We start from the raw sequence: 27894 nt of genomic DNA, 5'->3' as shown, positions 1-27894 counted from the left end.
CTTCAATGGTGCTATGGTACATAAGTACTGAATTTTGGTGATGTAATTTTCTAAACAGCTTTATGTTACAGTGACACAACATTCCCAGGACAGCCAGCCAGTCATTAAGAGAGAATGCAAAATCTCTCAATGAGTATGTTGGTCTGAGGTATCAATCAAGTGTCAGCAAGGTATGCACACAAGTACTACAGTCAAACACTGACGATTGTGACGAGCAAGCACACTTTTTGGGTTGAGTAAAAGGGTCTCAAGACTCTCCTACTGGCCGCGCTTTGTTCAGGTGCAGAAGCTGGATGAGGGTGTGTTGGTGGTTAAAAAGAGATCTGTCAGCCGCATGCCCAGTAAACCCTCGTTTCCGGTTAATGAGTCTGGAGACGGGGCCTTCACAGGTTGAATCAAAGGCTTCTTCAACATAGAGGCTCTGAGAGCTCGCTAAGAAAGTTGGGTCTGGGTGTCTCCACTGGCACCAGACCAGAGAGGGAGTGAAGCTTCGGCTTTTAGGGGAATTATCAGAGCAATTTCACAAAACCCACTACTATACTTCAGAATAGTGCTGCTGCAAGCAATCCTGCTAGTGGAATCACTGCATCACGTAAGTGCTCATTTGGTGAACTGCAATCAGACGCAGAGCAGCAGGATTTTTTTTTAAACAGCACCATAAAACAGGTTCTCACATAACTCAAGAGGGAGTGACAGCAGCTTTGCCCCACACAAGGTCAGACTGTTGGCAGTCATCCAGACGATGGAGCTCCTCTACTCTACTCTTCGACCCACCAACCGTCGGGAGACTTCCAGCTTACCAACAGTTAAGGCGCAAAACCATTTTTTTTGCTCATTGTGGTTGTAGTTCCCAGACGCACTGTCAACAGCCCACACATAATACACACACTTTCGGCAATAAAGCAGCTTATAAACACAACCGAACGTCTTCCCGGAGATGAAAATGCAAGACGAACCTCCCAGGTTTATTGCGGTATTCCTTTTGTCAAACCACAAGCATACGAGGAATAAATCTTACTGAGCAAGATATTCACAGCCAGAGAGAGAGAGAGAGAGACAAAAACTCTTCCACATTCCTGCCAAAAAAACAGCAAGCAAATCTGTTGTGTGCTACCCAGGCCTCCGGGGGCAGCCCCCCTCTGCCACTGCAGCAACAACAACATGTGGTTTGGCTGCAAAATGAAGGTTTATAGTTGGAAGAAGGGAGGCGCTAAATTAATTTCAGATTCTCTAGTTTTGGTGCTCATAAAGCAAAGTGTGGCATTCGGAGCAGAGGCCACGCCGGACGCGTGTCCAAATGTGCAACACACGACATCAGCAGCTTACACAAGTTTCAGGATAAATTATATTTACGCCGAGGACTGCAGTTGTAAATTATGCACTGTACGAAACAAAGGTGTGCAGCCGGCATGCTCTGTCCTCGGGCGCTGCATGCCTCGCCCTCCCTCGCAAAGACAAGAATGCAAAGAGCTTTCAGGATCAGAACATGCAGAAGATATAAAGAACAAAGGCACGTCATGGTGCCTCACCCGGCAGGTTTCTGTTTGTCTGCGGATTCTGTACCTCACGCACTTTGGGTTTTACGATGACACTTGCACGCTGGTGAAGTTAAGAAATCAAGGCAAGACTTTGTCTTTCAGTTAAGCTGTCCTCACAGCGCTGCTTCAGCCTTTCCCACGAGGCTACAGAAGCATAATCTGTTGAAATATTTGCACAGATGACGGCAGCGCTCGACTGTTTTGACATCGAGCAGCGTGAGCGGGATCTAGCACTCACTTTTTCCATTCCGCTTTTCGGTTCAGGAACAGGAATTCCCCCCTTTTGCTTCAATTCCCTGGAAGCCGCCCGCCTGCCTCCGATCAACCCTGCAAGCGCTGCTTCCTCTACTTCCTCAGCTCGCTTGGATTTGTCCGCTCAGATCCACACGGCAGGGGCCTTTTCACCCGCTGCACAGTCGGCTCCCACAGCCGCGCTTTCCACTCATTCAAGCATGTTTTCACTTCATCTGGGACACCAAAAGTTCATTCGCTGTGATCAGGGGTGGGTGGGGAGGGCAAACAGTTTTGGGGGTAAGTGCTACAGTCACTGACTGGGGACCCCGACAGAGACATTGCTGCTTTGCGGGGGTTAACACAGCAGGACTAGTCTGCGCATTTCAGCCAGGGTCACGTATCGAGCTGCGAGAAACAAAGTAATGCAGTTTTTTTTTTTTTAAGTTCCCTTCCCTTTGTTTATAGCCGGAGCGTTGACTGTGACTTGATTCCATCCTTCAACAGGTCTGCTTGCCAACACCCCAACCGACAAGCAGCATAGAAGAGGTTACTGTTGTGCATTTACTAGCTTACATGCTCACAGATATGCACTTTTACATATTTGCATGAGTGCATAAGCCGGCAAGCGAAGCAACTAACAAACCAAGCTTTCAATATTGATCTTTCATTCGATTTGCTACCTTAATTTAGGTTATGTGTGTATCTTCAGTTGCTGGGCTAATAACAGGGCAGGTTTCTGGAACTGTTAGCAAAACTTCCATCTAGTTTACTGATAGCTGAATGCTATTTCCTTGAGTTTTGTGTTGTGTGTGTGTCCTTGGATAATCGTAGTAAACACTGAGGTCTGTTTGTGTTGCTATACTGAGCAACCTCAATAGCTAGCCATCTTTGAGAGATATGCACTTGTACATATTTGCATGAGTGCATAAGCCGGCAGCGAAGCAACTAACAAACCAAGCTTTCGATATTGATCTTTCATTCGATTTGCTACCTTAATTTAGGTTATGTGTGTATCTTCAGTTGCTGGGCTAGTAAGAGGGTAGGTTTCTGGAACTGTTAGCGAAACTTCCATCTAGTTTACTGATAGCTGAATGCTATTTCCTTGAGTATTGTGTTGTGTGTGTGTCCTTGGATAATCGTAGTAAACACTGAGGTCTGTTTCTGTTGCTATATTGAGCAACCTCAGTAGCTACCCTTACCAAAAAGTAGTACATGCAAGTATGTTTCAAGTATACTTCCAGTTTACTTTTTATATACTTATCAATACTATTTTTTGGTAAGGGTAGCCATCTTTGAGAAGCCTCTCCAGTTTAGCATTGATTATTCAAAACCGCTATTTGTTTTAGCTCTGGCTGATTTTGGGAGTTGCCCGCTAATATAGCCAATATGAATGGTAATGAGGACAGTGCTGGATGTGTGCGAGCAGATGAAGAGAAGAGTGGGTTGAGTGTACCAGAAGACAAGGCGGATTTTTCTCAGTGTTTTGGGACAAAATCAATGAAACACCTGTTTTTGAGGACTTGCATGCACATTTAATCTGACAACTTTAACCAAACGTGGATATGATTTGTAACATGGCTTTTAAAATGTAACAGCTGACAAATGGATAACTGAGATGGACAATAGCATTTATTAAAAAAAGATTTGCAACTAACCATTAGGGTGAACCACATGTAATTACCTGCTCTCTTTTTTCAGAAAGGTGGGTTTTAAAAGTGAGTTGGTTCCACAGTTTCATAATGTGGACATTTTAGCCTTAGCTGAGAGCAATCTGTCTGGGGGGTCATGCTAAAACTGTGGGGGTGGAGGGGCTACCTCAATTAGAGCAAAGGGCATGGAGGCCTTCCCCAGAAAGAAAAAGTAAATAATCTGCTACTATAAGCAACAGGTTCGTTGTTGTGTCCCAAAGCAGTCTGAATTCAAGGTTCTTGAAATGGAGCTATATCTCCACCTGATGGACATTTACCATTAATGCAGTTACAATAGAATTTTGCCAAGAGCTCTAGTAGCATATATGCAGAGAGTGTGGGGGGTTATATTAAATTTTCTCAAAATCACATTTTGTTAATTGGTAATCTCAATACTGTGTATTTATTTAGATTTTCACATAAATTATGCTGTTATGGTTCCTGAAAATGACATTTCCATACTCCTTAACTACTGCCTGTTGTGATTATTGTCGTTATTGTTATTGTTATCATGATCACCATGGTGTTGTCAGAACAGGCAACAAATCTTTACATTAAAAAAAAAGAAAAATAGTCTATCACTAAAAATCTCACCTCTTGTACGATCAATCTCCTGGCTGATGACAGGGCTGTGGGCTGCGTCTTGACCTGGAGATACCAAACGGAATTCAGTGTTTTGCCAACTACAACTTGGTGATTAAAAATTATTAGCTTACTCCCATGAGATTCACACAACCTTCCATCAGCAATATTAAATATTTGCTGGGACTAGCAAGGCAATCATAGGCATAATGAAGTGTGGTGGCAAAAATTCCATAAGTAGCTTTGGAAAAACTACTTTATATTAATCTTTTAAATGTTGCATTCTGATCGATAAAGATGACAACCAGAGAACCTCCTATTTTGGGCCATTATGGCATTTTTTAAAATAATTATTAACTTTTCTTATACGTATCAGAGTAATTTAAATTGGAATGTGGACACAGTAGGACATGTTTGCGGTTGTTTTGGTAGGCCTACGTAACATAGGTTTTTTGTTGCATGCAACTTATAAAGCCAGAGTCCTGGCGATGTCGAGAGGCCACTGTTGCTTGTTAAACACAAGGATATGTAATTTGCTATTACAAGTCAATAATTATTTACGAGCCAAACAGTTAAACACCAACCGGATGGAGGTATGGCTACTAAATTTAGCTGATACTAGAGAACTATGCTGCAAAGCACGCCTGCACCGTAGTTCTCAAATGATGTACGTAACTACCTGCAATTTTCACACATTTCTCACTTACAGCACACGCTAAACTAATAAACTAATATTCATAATACTACTGTATTATATAACAGCTGAACAGATCCTTGTCATTTGATTGGTGGTTTGTATGTCACGTGACAAATTATTCATAACTTTTCCATTGTATTCCATTTAGTGTGCAATTTCAGTGCTATGTACTGTGCAATTTTGGTACCATGCATTTCGTGCTGAGAAAAGCAGATGGCAGTCTGTACAAAAGCACGGCATCAACTATGGTCTACATCGTCAAGACTGTTTTTGAACTATCTGACTGGACTGTGATTTAATTTAAAATTGGACTGGAACCTCTTGAGCTGAAAGGATCAGCGATGAACACCAAAATGTAAGTGCCTTCTCTTGTTTATAAATTGATAAAATATCAAATTTTAGCCATTACATAAAACAAATAATGAATGTTTGTAAGAATATTTCATTCGGTGAAAGATGAAATGCTCCATTTTTCACTGAATCAAATAGTCTTACCATTGCACTCGTAAACATTCATTATTTGTATAATAATCAACCTGTGGGGCTGGGGGAGGTTTGACTTTTTCTTAAGGTATGTTTTACGACATTTATAAGAATATGTTTCACTCATATCCTTGAACAACCAATAGAACTATAAAAAAACATGAAAATATCAGATATGAAAAAAAAAATCTGGGGAGCAAGAGGGTAGATTGCATGGACCTGGTGCATCTGTACCTCACAACCATTTGAGGAAAGCATCTGTCTTTGGGTTTAGCTGTTATGGCGAACAGGTCGCCGCCGCCAATTATGTTTTTCCCTGCCAGATTCTCTGCTTAATTGTTATTCCTCCTCTGCCTTTGAAATCAAATTGTTTTTATGTCTTTACAAGGAGGAGTATTACACCTCTGACAGACAAGATGGGTCACAGCCTGTCCTCCTGTGCTTGTCTCGGGGTGCAGCTGTAACATTGGCACCAGGAGCGCTGCTAGCATCTTCACCACTGTCACCACGTTCATGTTGGGAATGCATTTTGGCCCGACTTTCAGACGTTTGGGGTGGACGGATTAACACTTGTTGGGAAGCTTTTATTGCACTTACGGCAAAGTAAGAAGTTGTCATCGATTCAAGTAGGGTTATCTTCACTTTGCCCGTCAAAGCCCTGTCCTGTGCCGCACCACAAAACTCCACAGAGACAAACAAGTTCAACCATGAAGGAGACACAAGCGCAATCAACACACTCATACTGAGCCAAAATGAAACAAGCACCCCTAAATCTGTTTTTCTGAGACGGGGGTTCCATTTTATCTCCTTCAGTATTTCAAGTAGATGGGTGGGAGGGTGCTCCACCAGGCTGTGGTTGGGGAAATGCTCTTTTTTAACAACACGCTGGTTACAGTCACAAACTCTTGGTGCTTGGCAGCCCTGCAGAAACACTTCCCATCTGCGGTGTGGAGCTGGGTCCAAGCCACTTGAACTTGGCAGGGTTTACCTGGAACAGCCTACCCTTAGGACTGCCACAGAGTCTCCTTGTCAGCCAAGTCAGGAGGCTTGACTGGGAGCTTCGACAGCTGTTGCGAGTCACGCCTCCAGAAAACGAAACACCTATGTCTCACTTGGAGATACTTATGAAGGAAGGGGGAGGTGTTCTTAACGATATAAAGAATCGATGTTTTTGCAAGGAGACCCTATGTGGAATTGGTGGTGGGGGGTGGTTGGGGGGGTTGACTAAATGCGCCTACATGTCCTGCAGCATGTTTTGAATTTAGAATTGCGCACTCAAGGTGACTGTTTTATCAAATGAGGGAATTACACAGATCGTATGACACCATATGGAATTCTTTTTACACATAATGTATTTCCTTTGCAGGCGCTGTGAAAGGCGAGGTCTACAGGGAGTCCTCTTTAGGAGGAGGGGGAGAAAAAAAAAAGCTGTATGTATGGAGGGAAGGCGGGGGGGGGGGGGGGGTCGAGGGGTTTAGTGGGGCGGTCCGAGCACGCTCAGTGAAAATATGCCTCATGCACTCGTTGAACTTGGGGCCTGCGCGGGCTTCTCTCAAGGTTACAGGAGAAGCTTGTGCCGAAAGGAGGAGAAGAAAGAATTTAGCACTAATCCACATGCAGCAAGGTTTGTGCTGGACTCCATTTTTCATTGCTTCCACTGTGGGGAACGCTTCAAGTTAACAATATCTCTCAGGGGTTTGAACTGAGAATGTTATGCACATTATCTTACTACTATCCCGCGTACTCAGTAAGTCTATAATTGAGTCTTTTGCTCAGATAAGCAAGTGATCCCCTTTGACACCAGGTTTCCTTCCCTCCTTGGAGTCTGCTGGGACCCGGGTCGTGTATCCGCTACCGCACCCCAGAGCCCTCGACCACACAAAGGTAGGAAGCGGCCGCCAGTGCAGGGTGCATTGTGACGAGGCCACTTAATCAGCTCTTGTTTTATCCATAGCTATTTGCGCACATTTTGTCAGAGGAAACCATTAAGGCAACAAGGCCTGAAGACATCTGAAGACATTTTTTTGGAAAGTTAAGTGTAGCAGGTTATTAGCTTGTTGAGCAACATGGATAGTTACCATAAAGAAGTTAAATATGCACACAAAGCTTCAGAAAATATATTCAATTCCATTTATTTATATAGCACCAAATCGCAACATAAGGCACCCCAAGGCGCTTCACAAGGGTAAGGCCTTGAGTGGATATAAAAGCACTTCTCTAAAGCCACAACGTTTACGACATCACACACACGTGCTCCCACAAATGTTCATGTTTATTCCGTCTTAATAAACAAATACCAAATAAACTATCCCTCCGTGTCTCCATGTCATTCCCAGTCATCTGTAGCTCACACTCAGTATAATTTCTTTTCTGTGTTCACGTTAACTGATCTGATGCAGTGGTAAATCCCAGCTCCCAGAGCCTATTTACATGAATTTGCATACTTAAATGGGGCATAGAGAGGGAGGAGTTTAGTACGTCTGCATCCCACGTTCAGTGGGCTGTACAAATGGAACGTGCTTGGATCCATGTGTATGCACACTTTGATACATCTGGATATTTTTGTTCGTACGACGGCTTCTGGGTTTAGCATACGCCATGTTTAAGTAGGAAATAATGTGAAATGCATAAATCGTCCAACCTCTGGTGGCATTTTCTTTGAGTTTTTTTTAAGTTGGAAGTCAGCGGTGCCCACCGTATACCCAGCACGAGTGTCATTACTAATTTTCACCCACTGCAGTTGTCACTTTTGCATGCAGCGTCTGTGTCCTCTAGTTGCCCTCCTGGGCTAAAAGAGGTGTGGTCAGGCGCAGAGCTGGTGCATTGATATCTTCTGTCACCAGAAAGGATGCGCATCTTAGCCCAGCAGAAACCAGGTCTAAAGACTGGCGCTGTTTCATGCTGTATAAAGAGTGCAATCGTAAGATGCACCAGACATAAGTGGCTTCACAAAACGCATACACTCACTTAAATAAAGTGCACTCAGACATGCCCCTATGCAAGTCCTTATTGTGTCAATCAAATAATCAAGTACAAACTAAATATTTTGTCCAGCATTTGCAGGAGTTATAAACACAAAAATCTGCAATCTCATATAATGAGGTTAAAAGGCTGAATATGTGGCTAATGAGAAGATCATGTTAAACTGTGCAATCACTGCAAAAGTGATTGTGTACAATATGCAGAACTGTAAAAATCAAGATGTCTGTCAAAAAATACAGTTTTCAGGCTTTTTGACTTGACCCTGCCAGGTGGGTTAAAGGGCAATACTTAGTAAATACTCAGCTGAATAAACTAGTCACTTTGCCATTCTTCAAAAAATTATCAGGCCTTTAGCACTCGATTAAAAAAAAACAAACACTTTTATTGCTTTACAACTGATTATGTCTGCTTTCAAACAAACAGTGTATCTTAAAAAGAGAGTGGAATTATTCTGCAGAGCTTACTTCAGTGCACAGGCATTACTTTGATACAAGCTTATTAAAGGAACCAAAAAAAAAAAAGAAAAAAAAAATTACTAATAAAAAAATAAATAAACTCAGAGCTCATTTTCCCAAAAACAAATTAGCATGAGATGAAGCGGGTCGTTCTTGTGTCTTGATTAAAGTCGGCCTCAGATTTGCCCAAGTGGCCAAGCAGCAGACTTCAAGTTCAGCGTGCACACTGACGGCCTTATCGGGCTTCTGTCAGAAACACAGAGAGGACAGAAGAAGAAGAAGAAGAGGAAGAAAGAAAAAAAAAAAAAACAACCCCATCAAACATAATAAAGGCAGCATCAAAGGAAGCGGTAGAAGAGAATCAGTCTGAGTATTAGAAACCACTTGGGGTTGTCATCATGATGGCTTAGATGTCACTGGAGAGCATCATCGTGGATGTAAAGTGGGCAAACAAATTAAGAGGGATGAGTTTGCACATGGTGGATTAGTTTTAGATTTATGGAGCCAACTTGAAGCCAACAGAGAACAGAGCAAGTCAGTCGACGCTGTTCAAAAAATAAATATTTAAATAAAATTCCACAAATGACAGTGGCTAAAGTATCAGTGCACCGTTACGAACACATAAAAAAAAATATGCTTGCGTATTGACCTTGAAGGACAACATAGGTGATAAAATTCATTAGACTTGTAATGTTAGAAAACTAACTTATTTGGTTTATTAAAATGTTAGGGGCTTGAAGCGTAAAGCAGTAGCTCCTGTGTTGCCAGTTTGGAGCTAATCACACAAAAACATGCAACATTACAACCGTAAAGCAACGTTATTTTAGTCATGATTGTACTGATGAGCATATAGTACAAGTAAAGATTATTTACTAAAATAAAATAATCCTACACTTTACAAAGATTCCTTTTATTCACCCAAAAACTGATGTCAGTGTCGGGTCATGCAAGGCACACAACTGCACACCAAGACAAACTTCCGGATTGAAGATGTTCCCCAAGAGACATTCGTGACTTTCCCCATCTGACACAGAATCAAACCGACAACCCTCTGCTCTTGAACCTACCACTTTAACCATGAGACCGTCACGTCCTTCCATGCTTACGTACAAGTTTAACGGAGTCATTCTGAGTCGCGTATGTCGCAACCGGGGTCAAGCTAACTGGAAAGTGCGACCGCTTCCAAAGTTACAAGAAGATGAAAAGAATTTGTACAATGTAATACTACACTGAAAAATGAGAATAGTTGACCCAACTTAAAAAAGCGTTACAACTGGTAAAGCCTGAATGAATTAAGTTGTTTGAACTTAAGTTTGTAAGTTAGATCAACTCTTGATCAAACTTACAAGCTTAAGTTCATTCAGGTTTTACCAATTGTAATGCTTTTTTTTAAGTTGGGTCAACTATTCCCAGATCAACTCTTGATCAAACTTACAAACTTAAGTTCAAACAACTTAATTCATTCAGGTTTTTTACCAATTGTTATGTTTTTAAAGTTGGTTCTTTTTCAGTGTATCTCAGAGTTGACTGCAAACTATACTGATGTGTTTTTCAGATATCAACAGGGTGGAACTTTATAAAAACAAAAAACATAGCATGCTAACTAATAGAACAACCATTACTGAATGGACAGAATGGAGAGCCATTTTAGACCATACAATTTCATTTTACAGCCATCAAATGGTGTCTTCAATTATTACAGAGGTTTAAAATCCCAACCTTACAGTTGGCAAATTCAAGTAGAAGTCACCTGGAAGTCTGAACTCAATGTCAGGAGCTTGGGTAGGTTCTGCCAAGTTCTAGAGCATGATCTGATGTCACAATCAACATGGCCACATACACAATAAATGTTTAAAAACTTTTTTTTTATTGCTTAACAAGTACATTTTCTTCATGAAATGATATGGATCACTAAAAAGTAAGCGGTTATGGCAACTGCTAGCTACACCTAGTTTTTAGCGACACATCTATCAAGTTATAGAGCTATAAATCTTCCAGCTATGACATGCCAACCGTAGCTGAACACAAAATAAATCAACCACATGTCACTAATAAATCAACTATTCAAAGTAGTACTTACTAACCAATATACGTTGCCTTTGTTATGACACAAAAATTATAAAAAGAGATAATGTGGCATTTGTAGGAAATGCGACATGATATTTTTAACTTCTGCCAGGACAACACTAAATACCCTTCTGCGTGTCAATTGACAGCAGTGAAATAACATAATATTGACACACATGACAGATATCTTTCAGGAATGATGGGAAATCATGGGATCTAGCAACCAGCTTGAAATCACTTGGGGAAAATCCAACACTTGATGGTATACACAGTGAAACAGACTGCAGTGCAGAGCCAGCAGTAGACTTAAGGGATTAGCACATTTTATATAATGGCTGAGTGGATCCTTGTCATTTGATTGGTGCTTTGAATGTCACGTGACATGGATTATTTGTCCCATTGTTGCGTTTAGAGTGCAATTTGGTTCGCAGAGTGCAATGGTACCATTGCACGCTGCGAACCCCACCCACTAGTGGGGGCAGCATTTAGCTAAACATGAGTTTGTTTTGCTGACAGTTGACGATTTGAAAGAGCTAATTGACGGTGCCAATTCTTCTAACACACACACACACACACACACACAAACAAAAGAAATCCACTGCGCTGTAAGCCGTCTGGAGGCATGAAGAGCTGTTAGGAGGGAGTTAGAATGAAAAGCTGGACTAATTTCTGACGTGATTTTTTTTTCGCTGGAGTGAGGAAGTAGTCTTTTGTCTTTTTTTTTTTTTTTTGGAAGTACGCAAAGTCAGACGTACCAAAAATGTAAGTCCCTTTTCTGTTTGTAAATTATTATAAAATGACAAGGATCCTTTTTAGCCTTTATATAAAAAACAAACAATGAATGTTTTTACATTTTTTCAATGCAACGAATATTGAATTCGGTGAAATATTCATACCATTAAACTCATAAAGGTTCATTATTTGTATAACAAACTGGCTTGACTGGACAGATCGCTTCTCAGTACTGAAAATTTCAATCTCATTTCCATATCTTGGCAACTGTAGTACATTTTGTTCTGTAAACTTAACTGTACGGGTGTCGGATGTCAAGCTTGCAGGTCATGTATACTTAATAGAAGCCTCTAGCAAGCGCTGGCTCTCGAAGCACTTCATAAAACATGGGCGTGGAGCAGGTGCCATATGAGTCAACAAGCCTGCAGACTGCAAATGGAAAGGTTACAGAGTGCATTTCGCTGATGCTACTGGAACTCCACACGGAGCAAATGATCAATGTTTTAAAGTGCACAGCAGAAGTTACAGGTTCTCAACTTCAAGATGTGACAGAGCTTTGCTGGGGAGCGAACTTTCAAAAAGGGTTACAGCAATACAGTCACATGTACAGTCAAGTCCACAGGTATTTGGACAATTTTGGAGGAGGTTATGCCTGTAACCCACAATTTGTCATGTATTCTGATTTTTTTTAACAGAGGATTCATATCCTGATAGGCAAAAACTGATTCAATTTGCAAGGTCATAGGTCAAAGGTGAAAGTCAAGAAAAATCTTGGAAATTGGAAAAATCCCTATCGTTTAACATTGAAAGAATTAAAAAAGAAATCATAACTGTCAAAATAGATTAAATTTCTTTCATGTTTGAGAAGGTTGTGTAGAATGGTATCCTTTACTGACTCAAAACGTTTGATCTGGATCTGATCCGGATTACAGATTTTGTGGCCATTTAAAATTAACATTAAAAACCCCATATCTTACAATATATTGTAAACGTGCCCCAAATCACTCATATTTGAAAGTGAGGTGCAGACTGGCACTCACTATTGCCGGACAATGTTTGATCTGGATCTGATCTGGATTGTGTATTTTGTGTACATTTGAATTAATAATTTGAGTTAATATTTTGAATTTCACCTTTCAGGCTCAACCAAAGTCAAAGGTCATCTGGCAACTAGTAAGGTGATCCCAGTAAATATTAGTAGATGTATCAATTTCAATTTATTTCATTTATATAGCGCCAAATCACAACAAAGCTGCCTCAAGGCGCTTCACACGAGTAAGGTCTAACCTTACCAATCTTCAAATGATTGAAACTAGCCGCTGGGAGTTTTAAGGTGATCCAAGATTAAAAGTCCTGTGACCACCAGAAAGGTAGTGTACAGTTTTGTATGTGTTTAATATGAGCCAAAGCTGCATCCTCGGAATATCCAGTTCAACTCTCCCCTATTCATAATCACTGCAGCAAAACTTGAACTTGGCTTATGACCTTAAAAAAAATATGTTTATCCTTGACTGACCCTCAATAATTCCGCCAATTTTGGTCCAGATTGAATTCAAATTCACCAAAGAAGTTCATGTCTCTGTGCCCTTGGCTTATGGAGTCGTGAAGTCCCTGTCCAGAGATGTTTGGTGTTGCATATACCTTTGGAAGAGAACAAAGGTCAAAGTCTTTAGAGTGCTGGTGCTTTCTGTTTTATTGTATGGTTGTGAGACTTGGACACTAACCACTGACCAAACGCAGCAACTGTTATGAGAGTAGGATCCACCAGATTCTTGGGTACCTCTGGAATGACCTTTTATCAAATGAATGGTTACTTGGAAGACTCAGATGAGGTGTACTGCATGCATTGTGAGGGAGTGCCAGGTACGACATTTTGGCCATGTGGTGCATTACTCTGGGCACGATCCACCCTGCAGAAGCCATGAGGAAGCCAAGGGGATGCCTGTATGTCTTCTGGCTGCAAGAGAAAGATGGGTCGCAGAGCTTTCTCTTATCGTGCACCTGCTTTGTGGAATGATCTCCCTGCGTCAGAAAAACAGATTCTGTAGAGAGTCCAGACATCTTAAGTCCAGACGTAAGATGTTCTTATTTTCCCTTTTGTATGGCTAGCATACTGGCATAGTATGTTACTATGCTTTCTACCCTTTTTAACACTGAAAAGCCCATTTGGTGTACATTTTTCTAGAGCCCGACCGATATAAGCCCTTCTCATAGTACTCACTATCGGCCGAAAGTTTGCCGATAGAACGCCGATAATTTCTCATAAACAGAACAGTTACTGAAATAATGTTTGTGTCGGCAATGTAAAATGTCCTTGCCCCGTTTGTCCAGTAGATGGAGCTCTGACTCTATTCAACTGAGAGCTGCTTACACCCCTGCTTAAATGTGTTCATCACCGGCCAACGTAGTTCGCCGTCACACTGCACTGATCGGCTGACAAAAGCATACAGGTTTATAAGGATATATATCCTTATCCTGAACCTATATCTAAGTTGCAGCAACAAGAGGTACAAGATCAGATGTATTTCACAACTCTTTTTAAAGATATGTATTTTCTAATTTCACAAAGGTTTAATTCTTGATTGCATTTTTTGAACTTGAAAATTGTTCTCTGTTATAAAGTTAATCAATATGAGGGCAAAGCTTCAGCTTTTAGCTCATACCTTTTTTGTTAAGGGTCCAAAAAAGAACATTTTATTAATTTTAAAAAAAATATCGGCTGATTTATCGGCTATCAGCAAATCAGCGGATTTATCGATTATCGGCATTTTTTTTCATCCAAATATCGTTATCAGCATCGGCCTCAAAAAATCCATATGGACGGGCTCTACATTTTGCATTATATCTTAATCAAAAGTGCCTCAGTCACTCTCATTTTTCTATAATGGATTTACCTACACCACCAAAAATTGGATGGATGTTCCAAAGTTATGCTTGTTTGTTTGTCTTCCAGTTATCAGTCGGAAACCAAGTGCCAAAAAGCAATGACCAATTGTGCATAGCTGAGATAACCAATGTTCTGTGAAAATTATCTGAAAAGAATTCAGAAACCAAAAAAGTTACACTTCGAATTCATTAATCAACCATTAAGAAACACAAATAGTATGGTATCATACAGTAAAACTGTCTGGAGTAGACAGCAGCTCACAACTGTGGTTGTATACACAGGCAACATTCTAAAAATTGTGCAAATACTTGTGGAACTGACTGTACACAGGGTACTGAATATTTTTAGGTCAGTGCAATTTACCTGTGATTCATTTCCAAGAAAGAACCTCAAAAGTGCTGAAGCAGCAAACTGCGGGGAAGAGTGACGCTTGGAGCTAAAGGACGGAAGGTCAAACACTAACGAGAAACCCCCAAGTGTGGCCCTCTGGATGATTCCACAGCCTACTTTTGTTGATGTGTGGTTCATTCATCACATTTCACGTCTGCACCAATATTTTTGTTGCTTGTTTAGTCCAACCTGTATGGTTTTGAGACTTTGACGCTAACCGGTACCTCAGGCGAACACTGGATGTCTGTGGTACTCGGTCCCTTCGGAGGATCCTTGGGTACCACTGGAATGACTGTGTCAAACGAGCACTTACCTCGGAAGAGCGATTTCTGTTACTGTGTTGAATATGAAAACAGGAGCCTTGCCAGAGAAGTAAAATGGTTTTTAACTTCAATTTAGCCAATGGTACTTGAAGCTAAGCTCTGAAAATTCTCGCTCAGCACACAAAACTGGCACTTGAGACATGAAAGGCCAGCTGCAATGTTTGGTTTACATTAAATCTTAGTGGTTTCCACATTGTGGCTAGGGGATAAGCATCAGGAGAGGTTTATCTCTGTCACAGTACTCTATGTAATATGTAAACACAATGTGTAATCAACGCTGGAGTAAAATGGAGTGCAGGGGGCTGTGTGGGAAAGTCAAGTTAAGTGCTTTAGGAATAAGCAGCCATCTCACTCCTCCAGTTGGAGAGAAGATAAGACATCGGTGTCAAAGATGCGGAACCTATAAGCCTATACTTGAGCGTGCAATGAAATTTTTTCTATGTCTGAAGACAGGATAGGGTACTTGTAGGTACAACGTGAAATGAAGGGACAGTCTTTGGATGCCACAAAAAAAAAAAAAAAAAAAACCTTTGCTCTAATCTGTCCTCGTCTCTCCGATATGAAACAACCCAACCCATCTCTTGGCTAAACTCTTCCCATGTGTCTTTTGTCACGATCAACCACAGAGGCAAGCAACGCCGTTCCTTTTTGTGGAAGATGGGTACTCGCTTTAGTCGAGGAGGCTCTTTCCCATCTGAAGCCTGGGTTTTAATACGGTGTCCAATCAGAAGTCATTAAGCACTGTGGAGCACAAACAATGCGGGCCCTTAAATCTCTGTGAACCCGCTTTCAGTGGAGCGAATGAAAGAGGACTCTGTCTGCAGCAGCAGATGACAGACGCTCGCTTGAAGATAAGTCTTCTCTCCGTGCGCCCTCATCCGACAAACAAACGCCTGTCGTCCAATCGATTACGAAACAACAAATTCAAGAGAACGGGATCTCACCTTTGCTGCTGGATTCAAAATTCACAAAGGCATCAATGAGGAAGTGAAGGATGCCATTCCCCCCCTAAAACAATTGGCTGCACACAGATGAAACTGAATGAGCGAGATGAACTGCAAACAGAAGAAAAGATACCCAAGATGCATGCAAATAGCATATACACAAAAATGGATGTCAAAGGTTGTGCATGCTTGTCGTGTCTGGTGCAACATTTAGGATGTTCTTCAGTCCTCACGAAGAGGTCCTGGAGTTGCAGTGGAGAATGCTGATCTCAACCTGAGACCTGAAACACACGACCTCCACTCGCGATACATGAAGAACCCAATCAAAGGTGTTTTTGGTAAACCGAGTACTACAACCCCTGGCAATAGTTATGGAATCACCGGCCTCGGAGGATGTTCATTCAGTTGTTTAATTTTGTAGGAAAAAAAAAAAGCAGATCACAGACATGACACAAAACTAAAGTCATTTCAAATGGCAACTTTCTGGCTTTAAGAAACATTATAAGAAATCAAGAAAAAAAATTGTGGCAGTCAGTAACGGTTACTTTTTTTTAGACCAAGCAGAGGGAAAAAAATATGGAATCACTCAATTCTGAGGAAAAAATTATGGAATCACCCTGTAAATTTTCATCCTCAAAACTAACACCTGCATCAAATCAGATCTGCTCGTTAGTCTGCATCTAAAAAGGAGTGATCACATCTTGGAGAGCTGTTGCACCAAGTGGACTGACATGAATCATGGCTCCAACATGAGAGATGTCAATTGAAACAAAGGAGAGGATTATCAAACTCTTAAAAGAGAGTAAATCATCACGCAATGTTGCAAAAGATGTTGGTTGTTCACAGTCAGCTGTGTCTAAACTCTGGACCAAATACAAACAACATGGGAAGGTTGTTAAAGGCAAACATACTGGTAGACCAAGGAAGACATCAAAGCGTCAAGACAGAAAACTTAAAGCAATGTCTCAAAAATCGAAAAATGCACAACAAAACAAATGAGGAACGAATGGGAGGAAACTGGAGTCAAAGTCTGTGACCGAACTGTAAGAAACCGCCTAATGGAAATGGGATTTACATACAGAAAAGCTAAATGAAAGCCATCATTAACACCTAAACAGAAAAAAACAAGGTTACAATGGGCTAAGGAAAAGCAATCTTGGACTGTGGATGACTGGATGAAAGTCATATTCAGTGATGAATCTCGAAATCTGCATTGGGCAAAGTGATGATGCTGGAACTTTTGTTTGGTGCCGTTCCAATGAGATTTATAAAGATGACTGCCTGAAGAGAACATGTAAATTTCCACAGTCATTGATGATATGGAGCTGCAGGTCAGGTAAAGGCACTGGGGAGATGGCTGTCATTACATCATCAATAAATGCACAAGTTTACGTTGATATTTTGGACACTTTATCCCATCAATTGAAAGGATGTTTGGGGATGATGAAATCATTTTTCAAGATAATGCATCTTGCCATAGAGCAAAAACTGTGAAAACATTCCTTGCAAAAAGACACACAGGGTCAATGTCATGGCCTGCAAATAGTCCAGATCTTAATCCAATTGAAAATCTTTGGTGGAAGTTGAAGAAAATGGTCCATGACAAGGCTCCAACCTGCAAAGCTGATCTGGCAATAGCAATCAGAGAAAGTTGGAGCCAGATTGATGAAGAGTACTGTTTGTCACTCATTAAGTCCATGCCTCAGAGACTGCAAGCTGTTATAAAAGCCAGAGGTGGTGCAACAAAATACTTGTGATGTGTTGGAGTGTTCTTTTGTTTTTCATGATTCCATAATTTTTTCCTCAGAATTGAATGATTCCATATTTTTTTTCCCTCTGCTTGGTCTAAAAAAGTAACCGTTACTGACTGCCACAAATTTTTTTTCTTGATTTCTTATAGTGTTTCTTAAAGCCAGAAAGTTGCCATTTGAAATTACTTTAGTTTTGTGTCATGTCTGTGATCTGCTTTTTTTCTACAAAATTAAACAACTGAATGAACATCCTCCGAGGCCGGTGATTCCATAATTTTTGCCAGGGGTTGTATAAGACTCCAAGCAGAGTGGCCACATGAACTTTCAATACCAAGAAGTGGGCAACTTAAGAATTACACAGGGGTCAAAATTTAAAAATGCTCCAATCATATTGAAAGGTATTCCATATTATTTGTCTGATCATAAAGATTCCAAAAAGGTATAGTTTGGACTATCTGTGAATGAATGTTCTGGAGTTATGGGGTAAAAACAGCAAGAATGGTGACACAGGTCAATTTCAATTTGTACAGGGGTCAAAAGTTAAAGTTGCTTCAATTTTGGTAAAAAGTGATGCAAATTATTAGTTGAGTGAATATGCTTTTAAAAATGAATAGTCTGCATCATGTATCATGCTTTGTTATCATGTTACAGGGCAGCAAATGTCACACGTCATAGAATCCAATGGATGCCGACATTTTTTTAACCTTTACTTTGCAAACCAAGCACGCGACAGTCAAAACTATCCCATTTATTCATCCTATTAGCTCAACCAGTAATTTGTACCACCTTTTACCAAAATTGGAGCAACTTTAACTTTTGACCCCTGTACAAACTGAAATTGACCTTTCTCAGTGTTTTTGCTGTTTTTACCCCATAACTCCAGAACATTCATTCACAGATAGTCCAAACTATACCTATTTGGAATCTTTATGATCAGACAAATATGGAATACCTTTCAATATGATTGGAGCATTTTTTAATTTTGACCCCTGTGTAATTCTTCAATTGATCCCTTCTTGGCCGCCTATTGAAAGTTCATGTGGCCACTCGGCATTTTTAAAAGAGTAATGTCGAAGGAGTATGTGTGCCAAATTTGGTGCTTGCATCACCATTTGAAGGATCCCTCAGTAAATATTCACTTATCTGCTGCACTAGCAGAACTGGAACTGCTTGGACTCTGAAGAGATTTGGCTTCCAGTATACGCACTGTACTTCAGTTCACATACACCAATCCCACAGCTAAGACCTAAGGTGTCAGACTGGCCTAGACTGGAGCTTGTAGGTGGAATGACACCAACTAGTCCACCCTGCAGCAGCCACACATCCGACATTACACACTTTCGGACTCCAGTGGTAAGACCATGAGCTGGATCTTGACCTTTAGGCAGCCCAGGTTTGCCATATGTTCCATGAGAGATAATCTAGTTTCATCTCACACATTGGACAGCACACAGGAGAAGATCATTACAGGTTAGAATCCAAAGTTAGACTGGAATAAAGCAGGAGATAATGGTTATGTCATGGGAGGGATCAGCCAAGGCCTTTAAGTTGGGTATATCCAAAATAATAAGGTGCGTAATCCTCAATTTTAAAATTGAATATGACAACCACATAGAATTGGTTCACCAAACAAAGTTCAACATCCACGATCTTCCAAGACAGTTGGAGGCCTGAAAAAAAAAAAATGCTGTAAAAGCACCAAAAACACAAATTTCCAAAACACTGAAGATGATAAAAATCAACAACAAAGCTTGGAGTACCTTTGAATTTGCCAATTCACATTATTCCAGAAACAATAAACCTTGCAAATATGTTCTCAAATCAACATATGCTCATAAACTGCCAACAATCAGAAACCATAATGTGTGCTTCATGTAACCCAATACCCTGAACTAATGCGTTAGATGCATGTGGTTTCTGCAGGACATCCAGCAGCAGGGCAATTTAACTGAAGCTGAAGACCAGGGGCGTTTAACGCAAAGTGGATACCGTTCAGACTGCGCTTTTAAAAACGTCAAAAGCAATAACTGCGTTGTGGTTTACAAAGGCAGCGGCTGGGCGAACGCTTTGCCGTTAATATAGTAACACGGACAAGAAATGGAGTTGTCCAAATTTGTGTTTTCCGCACATGAAATGGATCCCTACATCTGCTATGTTTCCATTTGGACTTGGAGTGAACAGAACTGTCTATATTAGGCATTCAAATGTACACACACGCTCGCAAACTCAAAACAGAGAGAAGCACAACGTCATCAGCGAAAGGTCGTTTGAGGAAGGAGCTGGTGCAGGAACAACAAGACACTGGCTGTCTGCAGCTTGCTGCCGTCAACAAGTAAGCATGAGCACAACCATCTGACTGGGCTTTCCCAAACACTGCCACCCAGCACACTCAGCCAAAACTAGTTACTGCTGCCGCTGATGCTGGCTCCTGCTTTCAATTTCACTGGAGTGGGACGAGTAATGGTTTCAGCATTTTGTGGTCTGCTGGCACATATGGTCCCTGTAGCGATCTGGTCCCGATCGTTTGGGGACAGGCGGCGAGATCAAGACAGGCACGCGGCTCTGGAGCCGGCCGCAGATATGGTTGTGCATATGGCCGCGTTATGGCTCCCGGGAGAATTGGTTTCTTGTTGGACCACAACTGCAAAAGAATGCGGTAGCTCATATTCAACGGTGCCAGCAACCTTCGGGAATAAACCATGGAGGAGGCACGGCATGGAAACCTTTTTCTCAACTGTTAAACAGGTTTCACCTCAGTTTGATCTGCGGTATCTTGATACACGACCAACTGCCCTTCTTCCGGCTGGTTAAGTAGAAGTTATAAATGTCTCTGAAGGATACTTTATCAGGAAACACCTTATGAAGGATCCAAAGGACCAAGCACCCTCTTTAATTCGACCACCGACTGAAAACAAATTATTACTCTTGTGGGCGAATTTAGCCACAGAAATGACCACATTGACCTTGTCTTTATCGCCAACTTCGCCGCAGCGGCTGCTGCTGGCCATATCAAGACAGCATGTCCTAGATTAAAAGTTATTTGCTCAAGTCGCAGATGCTGTTCCTTCGGCTTGGCTTGCCCTTGTTGGGTTTCCTTATCTGGGTTTGTCTGGACAAATCTCAGACACAAAGCGCCTATTTTGTGCTCCTCTCTGGAGATCCTGTTACAGGACTCCAGACACGACGCGGTCCACCAGCGTTGCCTCTGGGAGCATGCTGTTTGGCGGGCCGCATGATTACCAGCTTCCTCTCCATTTGGAACACACGATACATGTGCACTCCCCTTACGTGTCTGAGTGCGCCTCTGTGGCACGCCGGGGTAAAAGGATCAAAAAATGGGACGAGTGATGTCATGCTGGAAGAATGTAGAAATATTAACCTCCAACCCTGCTGCCAAGCAAAGCAAATATTCGAGTGGATCCAAGCCGAGGATTCCCTCCCTTCTGATTACTTCAATAATTGCACAATTGACGAACAACTGCTATTTAAGGAAACGTTTCCTCCAGCCCGCGTGTGTGGACACAGACGCCTCGGGGTGGATCCAGCGGCTTCACTCCTCCTGCACTCCAGAAGGACAAAGTACAAGTGAACGGGTGAGTGAGAGAAGGAGGGGAAAGAAGGGAGCAAGAGAGAAAAGAGTAGTGTTCGCTGACCTCATTCTGACAAGCCCAGGAAGAGCCGTTCCCTGGAACCGTTTCGCAACAACGCTGCTGTTTATACAGGTGTTGGGTGAGTCGAACACGATATGCGCAAGAGTGCGCATTCTGCAACACCTCATTATGCATGCTGAACAGAACACATGCAGTGTTGCACCGGTGGCTCAGGAGCATTTTCGCCGCTGTTCAAAGTCCGGTTTGAGTTTGGGTTTAGTTGGGACATTTTTAGAGAATGCTCCCCCACCTCAACCCCCCAACACCACACTGGTTGCATTTCAAAGTCAAGCTCCTTTAAAATGATCCAGGAGCCGTAACCTGTCCTCGGGTGTCATCCAGTGAGTACTCGCCTCCTGGAACTGAGGCCTCTGGTTGGCTCATGCATTTGGCTGCAGGGCCGACTTCTGCAACAACATCCACTTGGTCAGAGTTCAGCCCCGTGGAAAGCTACAATCGCCCAAAGGTGCCTGCCCAGACCATTGTTTATGCAACAGCAGACTACTGCCAGGTTAAAGGGAAAAGAGCACAGCAGCGTGGAATACTCGTATGTCAGACAGCAAGAGTTTGTTTTCACCATGTTAATCTTCTCTGTGCTTCATACTTTGTAAGACGTTTTACTTCCGAAGAAGATTTTTTTTTCCCTTTCCAGTTTGGGATGGTATTGTCAAGTAGACATTTTGGAGTTACATTTGTTAACAATCAAAGAGATCGTAACCAATAAATGAGTCCATCATTGTCAGCTTGTGTAAGCATTAAGACAAAACCAGTAAATTAAATCATCTTGTACATCTCCAAATTACAAGAGCATATCATGAGGTTGAACTGATTAAAATATGGTAAACTCTAATATACCAGATCTATTGCAAAAACAATTTGGGGTCGCACATATCTTATCCCATAGATGTGTCGGGGAGGAACATTGCCAAACAAAATGTAAAACCGAATAGGAACATAAAACCGAAAATAAAAGATGGGTATAACATGTGAAGCAGACGACAACAAAACGTTTGTCCTGAACTGCACATTAGTCATGGTAAACTCAATACACTGCCCTGAAACACCTGTGTATCAAACAATTGTTCCAGGCCACACACAAAAAAAGACCACATCACATGCTGTGGTGCCACAAATCAGGAAGATGAACCCAGATCAAATGATTTTCACACTGTTGTGACCTTCGACCCCACTGAAATGACCTCTCGTATTTCAGCCATAGGTCAATAGGTGCTCTGCTGAAGATAAAATTTTGACAAAATGTTAACACAGTTCAGCCTATGATGATGTAAGCAGAACATACATCCTTTCTGTACGGTGGAAAAAAGTTGACACCAATTACACAACCATGCACAGTAACAACAAAACAAGCAATATTTTACGAGCTCCAAATTTGATCTGTCAGTTAAATTAAATCTGCATTTGTCTTGCATGACTGTCAGAATGCTGCCGTGCCACAAAATCAAAAGTTGGCACCTTAACCAAAGCTATTTCATTTTAATGAAACCCGACCGAAACCAAAGAGATTTTCCGCTGCTATTTCTGCAACAGTTGAACATACAAAGCCATGCATAAGTTAATGTAGTGCCTATCTTATTCCCTAACGAATCAACAAGGTAAATCAAATCTATTATAATTTAGAGAAATGCAAATAAAAAACAAAAGCGATCCACACAACAGCTGTTGGTTAAACATACTAAAGTAACTGTTCCAAATGCCTTCCTTTAACACAGATTAAATCCAATTAGAGGCTGTTTGTCAAACCACAACGAGTCTGTCTGCCAAAAGAAGAACCTGTCATTGTTTGCAATAGGTCTGTTCAAAAGCAGGATGGCATTCATACATCAACAAAGTGTATGTTCAAGAAAACGAAGGAAAGCTGTTGGCCTAGCCAAGGGTCTTCTGAGGTGACGATGAGGAATTTAGGTCAGTGAAGCTGAGATGTTTTACCAGCTTGGGCCTCTGCAGGCTGGGTGGAAATAGACCGGGAGGCCAGGGAGAGGGAAACCAGCGCGTAATAGCTCCCGGCTCGCTTCCAGAACTCCCCTTACCCACCCACCCCAAACAAGAGCCATAACTTTCCTAATGATCTCAGATCATGAGTGCCTCTCAAATTATCCACGAATGAGGATGCCCTGCCCCTCACTTCTTAAATGTAGGCATGCCTACATTTAAATGTCAGGTGTGGTGGGCAAGGTTTTATTAGAAAGGTTTTGCAAAAGCCTAACTGCAGCAAAAAACAAAACCTGAACATCAACAAGAAGAAAAACCTACATGCCAAGGGCCCTGTGGGTTACCGGCTCAGTTAAAGCCCAATGCAAAATGGCCATTTTCGCCATAAAAATGGCCACCATTTCCAAATGAATGAATCTACACAATTTTGGGATGGGAACAATGTCAATGACCAATATTGTGCCCTTGTTAAATTAAAAGAAAAGGTATCAGTTTTTGAGAAAATTGGGTCCAAATACCCCCCCCCCCCCAAATTTTTTCAGCTTAAAAATGGCCGCCATTTCCAAATGAATGAATCTACACAAATAATTTTGGGGTGGGAACAATGTCAATGACCAATATTGTGCCCTTGTTAAATTAAGAGAAAATGTATCAAACAGTTTTTGAGAAAATTGGGTCAAAATACCCCCCCCCCCCAAAAAAATTTTTCAGCATAAAAATGGTCGCCATTTCCAAACAAAACAAAACTATGACTATAATTTTTTGATGTGAAATATGTCAATGACCCATACGGCCTTGGCAAATTAGGAAAAAAGTTAGACCGTTTTTTTAGAAAATTGCCTTTAAGTGCTCAAAATTTTCTGCATGAAAATGGCCGCCATTTCCAAGCGAACGAATCTACGAATACGATTTTTACATGGGAATAATGTCAATGACACATATTACGCACTTGCCAAATTAGAATAAAGTGAGACAGTTTGAGATATCACAATAAACAGACGACAACTACAACGGACGCTGCGCCACAAGATAGTAAAAAAATATTCCAGTGCAGTACACCAAAAATGTAGATTAAGTGGGTGGGCTAGTCAATCCAATCCTGTTTGCGTTCAAAAACCAATAAATGTGATCATCTTGTGTCTCCAACGTAAAAGGTTGTATTATCACGTTACACCGAATAAAGCGCAACTTTGCTTAACCTATATGTAATATCCCATAGACATGTCTGCCACCTGCTGGATGTGGCATCCAACTTCACATGAGCTGATAACTTCAGCTAGCAGCCATAGGAAGATACATGATGCTCACTACCTTGCAAATATGGGATGAAATATACGAGAAATTAGAAAAGCAGAATTAACTGATATTTAGAATGTGCAAAAGATTTTTCATCAATACTGCAAATTACTTATGGCAAACTCCAAACACTATTCCAAAACCTTTGAAACACCTGTATTTTGAAAATTTTTCCAAAGTCTGCATGAAAAGAAACACATGGTAATGAACACAGTACATCTGCAGACAACAACAAGAGTGAGACCAAAGTTGTTTTCTCTGAGTTGTTAAATGTGCCAAAGTCACACAGGAGATCAATCAGAAAGGCGAAGGTGTCCGTGAAGAATTAGGCAGCAGAATAATCGATTATCTGGGGGCAGAGGTCAAACCGGCCAATCAAATCCACAAGGAGGAAGGCGGAAACAACGAGGAAACACTGGGACAAAGAACTGGTCGGCAACAAGATGTCACTAGGAAACTTAACACAAGTACACTTAGTTGACGGGCACAGAGGGACAAGAGAGGGGTTAATCAGCACGAGAACCAATAACGGAAAATAACAAAAGGTACCAGTGCTCAAGCTAAGTACAGCGAAAACGAACAAGGGAAGGCGCTATCATAATCAAAATGGAAGTGTAAACAGAACATGGATGTGACACACGCAGTTACTGGAATGTGACACCTGCTGGACAGTTCGGGAATGTGCATCCATATCAAATTCTGACTTTCCTATTTAAAGGCTCCAGTCAGCACAGGGTTTGTAAGTGTACCAGCACATACACTGCTAAGATCAAACTATTAAAACAGTTAGCATACGATTTTACAATCGTATTTCCTAAATCTTGCTAATCTGACACTATCCTGCTTTCAGTTACATTCTGCCTGTCAAACACACTCGCGCCTTGATTCAGAAGGCCGACAACACACACACACACACACACACACACACACACACACACACACACACACACACACACACACACACACACACACACACACACACACACACACACACACACACACACACACACACACAGTAAACACTCTTTATTGAGACATGAGTGCTTGTATAAACATAGACAAGCCCTATTGAGGGTTCGGGGCCGGACTGAACAATAAGAGGGGGAAAGTTGCTGGACGGTGTGTACAAAATCCAATTATCAGAGCCACGGCATTAACATTCCAGCAGTCTGGCAGGTGACGGCTCCGTCTTTTCAGCTCCCCGCCCCTACACCGCCGGCATGGGACAGAGTCGTGCGGCACCACCTCAACAATACGCGCACATATCCACCCCTCCTCCTTAGATCCCACAAGTATTGAGACATATAGAGAGGGAAGAAGGCAAGGAGGCAGATGGGGGAATAGCGAGGTCCTCCAGCTACACTGTTCTTTTCTTCAGGCAATCAGCCACACCGGCCGTGCCGGCGCTATCAGTCAATGATGCATTCTTTCCCTCTCTGTCTCTGGGTGAGATTATGCTGATCGCTGATAACGCTGCTTTGACTGCCATAATAGGGAAATCGCTTTTTGTTTTTAAGCATTTGCCTGCAACCAGAGCATACTATGTCAGGCCCAAGTGACATTTGCAGCATAGGAAATCTAAAAAACTAGTCGGTTCTGGAAAAGTGTCGCCCAGTGCAAAATTAAACCCGAAGTCTCTTCAAATGAGCAATACTACAGCGTTTCAGAGGGTTTTTTATACTGCATATCTGTCTTGGCAACCTTTCTGGTATTATGCAACATTCAAGGAATGTTCATTTGTTTGCTTTACCTACAGCACATATACGAGGTCTATTAAATAAGAAACCGACACTTATTTATTTTTTTTTTAACTATATGGATTTGAATGACGTGCGATTACACCAATCATGCTTGAACCCTCGTGCGCATGCGTGAGTTTTTTCATGCGTGTCTGTGACGTCATTTCCCTGTGGGCAGGCCTTGAGTGAGATGTGGTTCAGCCCTCTCGGCTGAATTCCTTTGTTTCACACGCTGCTTGAGACGGCGCGCGTTGCTTTATCAAAATTTTTTCTGGACCTGTGAGGACTATCCGAGTGGACACTATTCGAGAAATTAAGCTGGTTTTCGGTGAAAAGTTTAATGGCTGATGAGAGATTATGGGATGTTTCTGTCACTGTAAGGACTTCCCACAGAGCGGGACGTCGCGCAGCGCTTCCAGGCGCCGTCGTCGGCCTGTTTCGACCTGAAAACATCCTAATTTAAGGCTTAATTCACCCAGGATGTTGTGAGAGAACAGAGAAGATTCAGAAGAGGCCGGCATGAGGACTTTATGCGGACATTCCGCTGTTTAAGGACATTTTGTAATGAACGACGTGCACGCAAATTCGCCGAGTCGTTTCCGTGACGACTCGGCGAATCTGTGTGCGCCGCGACAGGAAAAATACCTCTGTGTTGAAAACCATTTGTAAAATTCAGGCGGCTTTTGATGGCTTTCAACAAGTGAGTAACTGAGAAATTGTTTAACAGCTTGGGCATGTTCCAACTTGCCCGTTAAGGTTTCCAACGGAGGCCCGACATGCGACTCTGCCCGCACGTTCTTTCATTACAAAATGTCCGTTAACAATGGAATGACCGAATAAACTCCTCATGCCGACTTCTTCTGAAAGTTCTCTGTTCTCTGACGACTTACTGGGTCAACAGAGCCTGAAATGTGGAAGTTTTCAACTTGAAACGGCGAGACGCCGCCGCCTCGAAGCGCAGATCGCCGTCAGGCGCCGTCCTTACAGCGATACTACCAGACCAAAATCTCTCAGCCGTTAAAATTTTTACCGAAAACCAGCTGAATTTATTGAATGGTGTCCACTCAGTTGTGCCTTACAGTTTTGAAAAAATTTTGATCAAACAAAGCAGCAGTCTGAGCCATTCCTAAACAATGAAAAAACGACGAGAGGGTGGGCCACTCCTCACTCAAAGACTGCCCACAGGCGAATGACGTATTACATACGAATGACGAATGTCAGGCGTGAAAAACTCTTGCATGACCACGAGGGTTCAAGTATGTCTGATGTAATCACACGTGATTCAAATCCATATGGTTTTTGAAAAAAAATAATAAGGTCGGATACTTTTCTAATAGACCTCGTATACAGCAGGTCTTATCCGTACAGGATGTGGCGTGCATGTCTAATTTTAAACGTACATCAGCCCCCCGGTTTGCTCCAGCACGCTGCTCTGCAGCTGCTAAGACTCACAGAAACCAGTCAGGTTATGATTCCCGTAGATTTACGAGGAGGAATTAAGTTAAC

At 41.8% G+C, this 27894-nt stretch overlaps 1 protein-coding gene across 10 annotated transcripts in view; it reads right to left on the bottom strand.

Annotated features, from left to right (window-relative positions):
* The window catches only part of LOC117505122 (nuclear factor 1 B-type-like), a 111097-nt gene that overhangs the window by 59635 nt on the left and 23568 nt on the right, over positions 1–27894 (bottom strand). For 5 of the 10 annotated variants that reach the window (XM_034164651.1, XM_034164662.1, XM_034164652.1 and 2 more), the window contains exon 3: positions 4055–4108. The exons of the other annotated variants lie outside the window; for them this stretch is intronic. In XM_034164651.1, the coding sequence (XP_034020542.1) occupies positions 4055–4108 (54 nt within the window). The remainder of the gene's footprint in view (positions 1–4054; positions 4109–27894) is intronic. 10 annotated transcript variants of the gene reach the window in all.

This window comes from Thalassophryne amazonica, chromosome 23, assembly GCF_902500255.1.
Source record: "Thalassophryne amazonica chromosome 23, fThaAma1.1, whole genome shotgun sequence".
In the NCBI taxonomy this organism is placed as follows: Eukaryota; Metazoa; Chordata; class Actinopteri; order Batrachoidiformes; family Batrachoididae; genus Thalassophryne; species Thalassophryne amazonica.
Note: the sequence above shows the minus strand (reverse complement) of the source record. Positions and strands in the feature narration are given on the sequence as shown.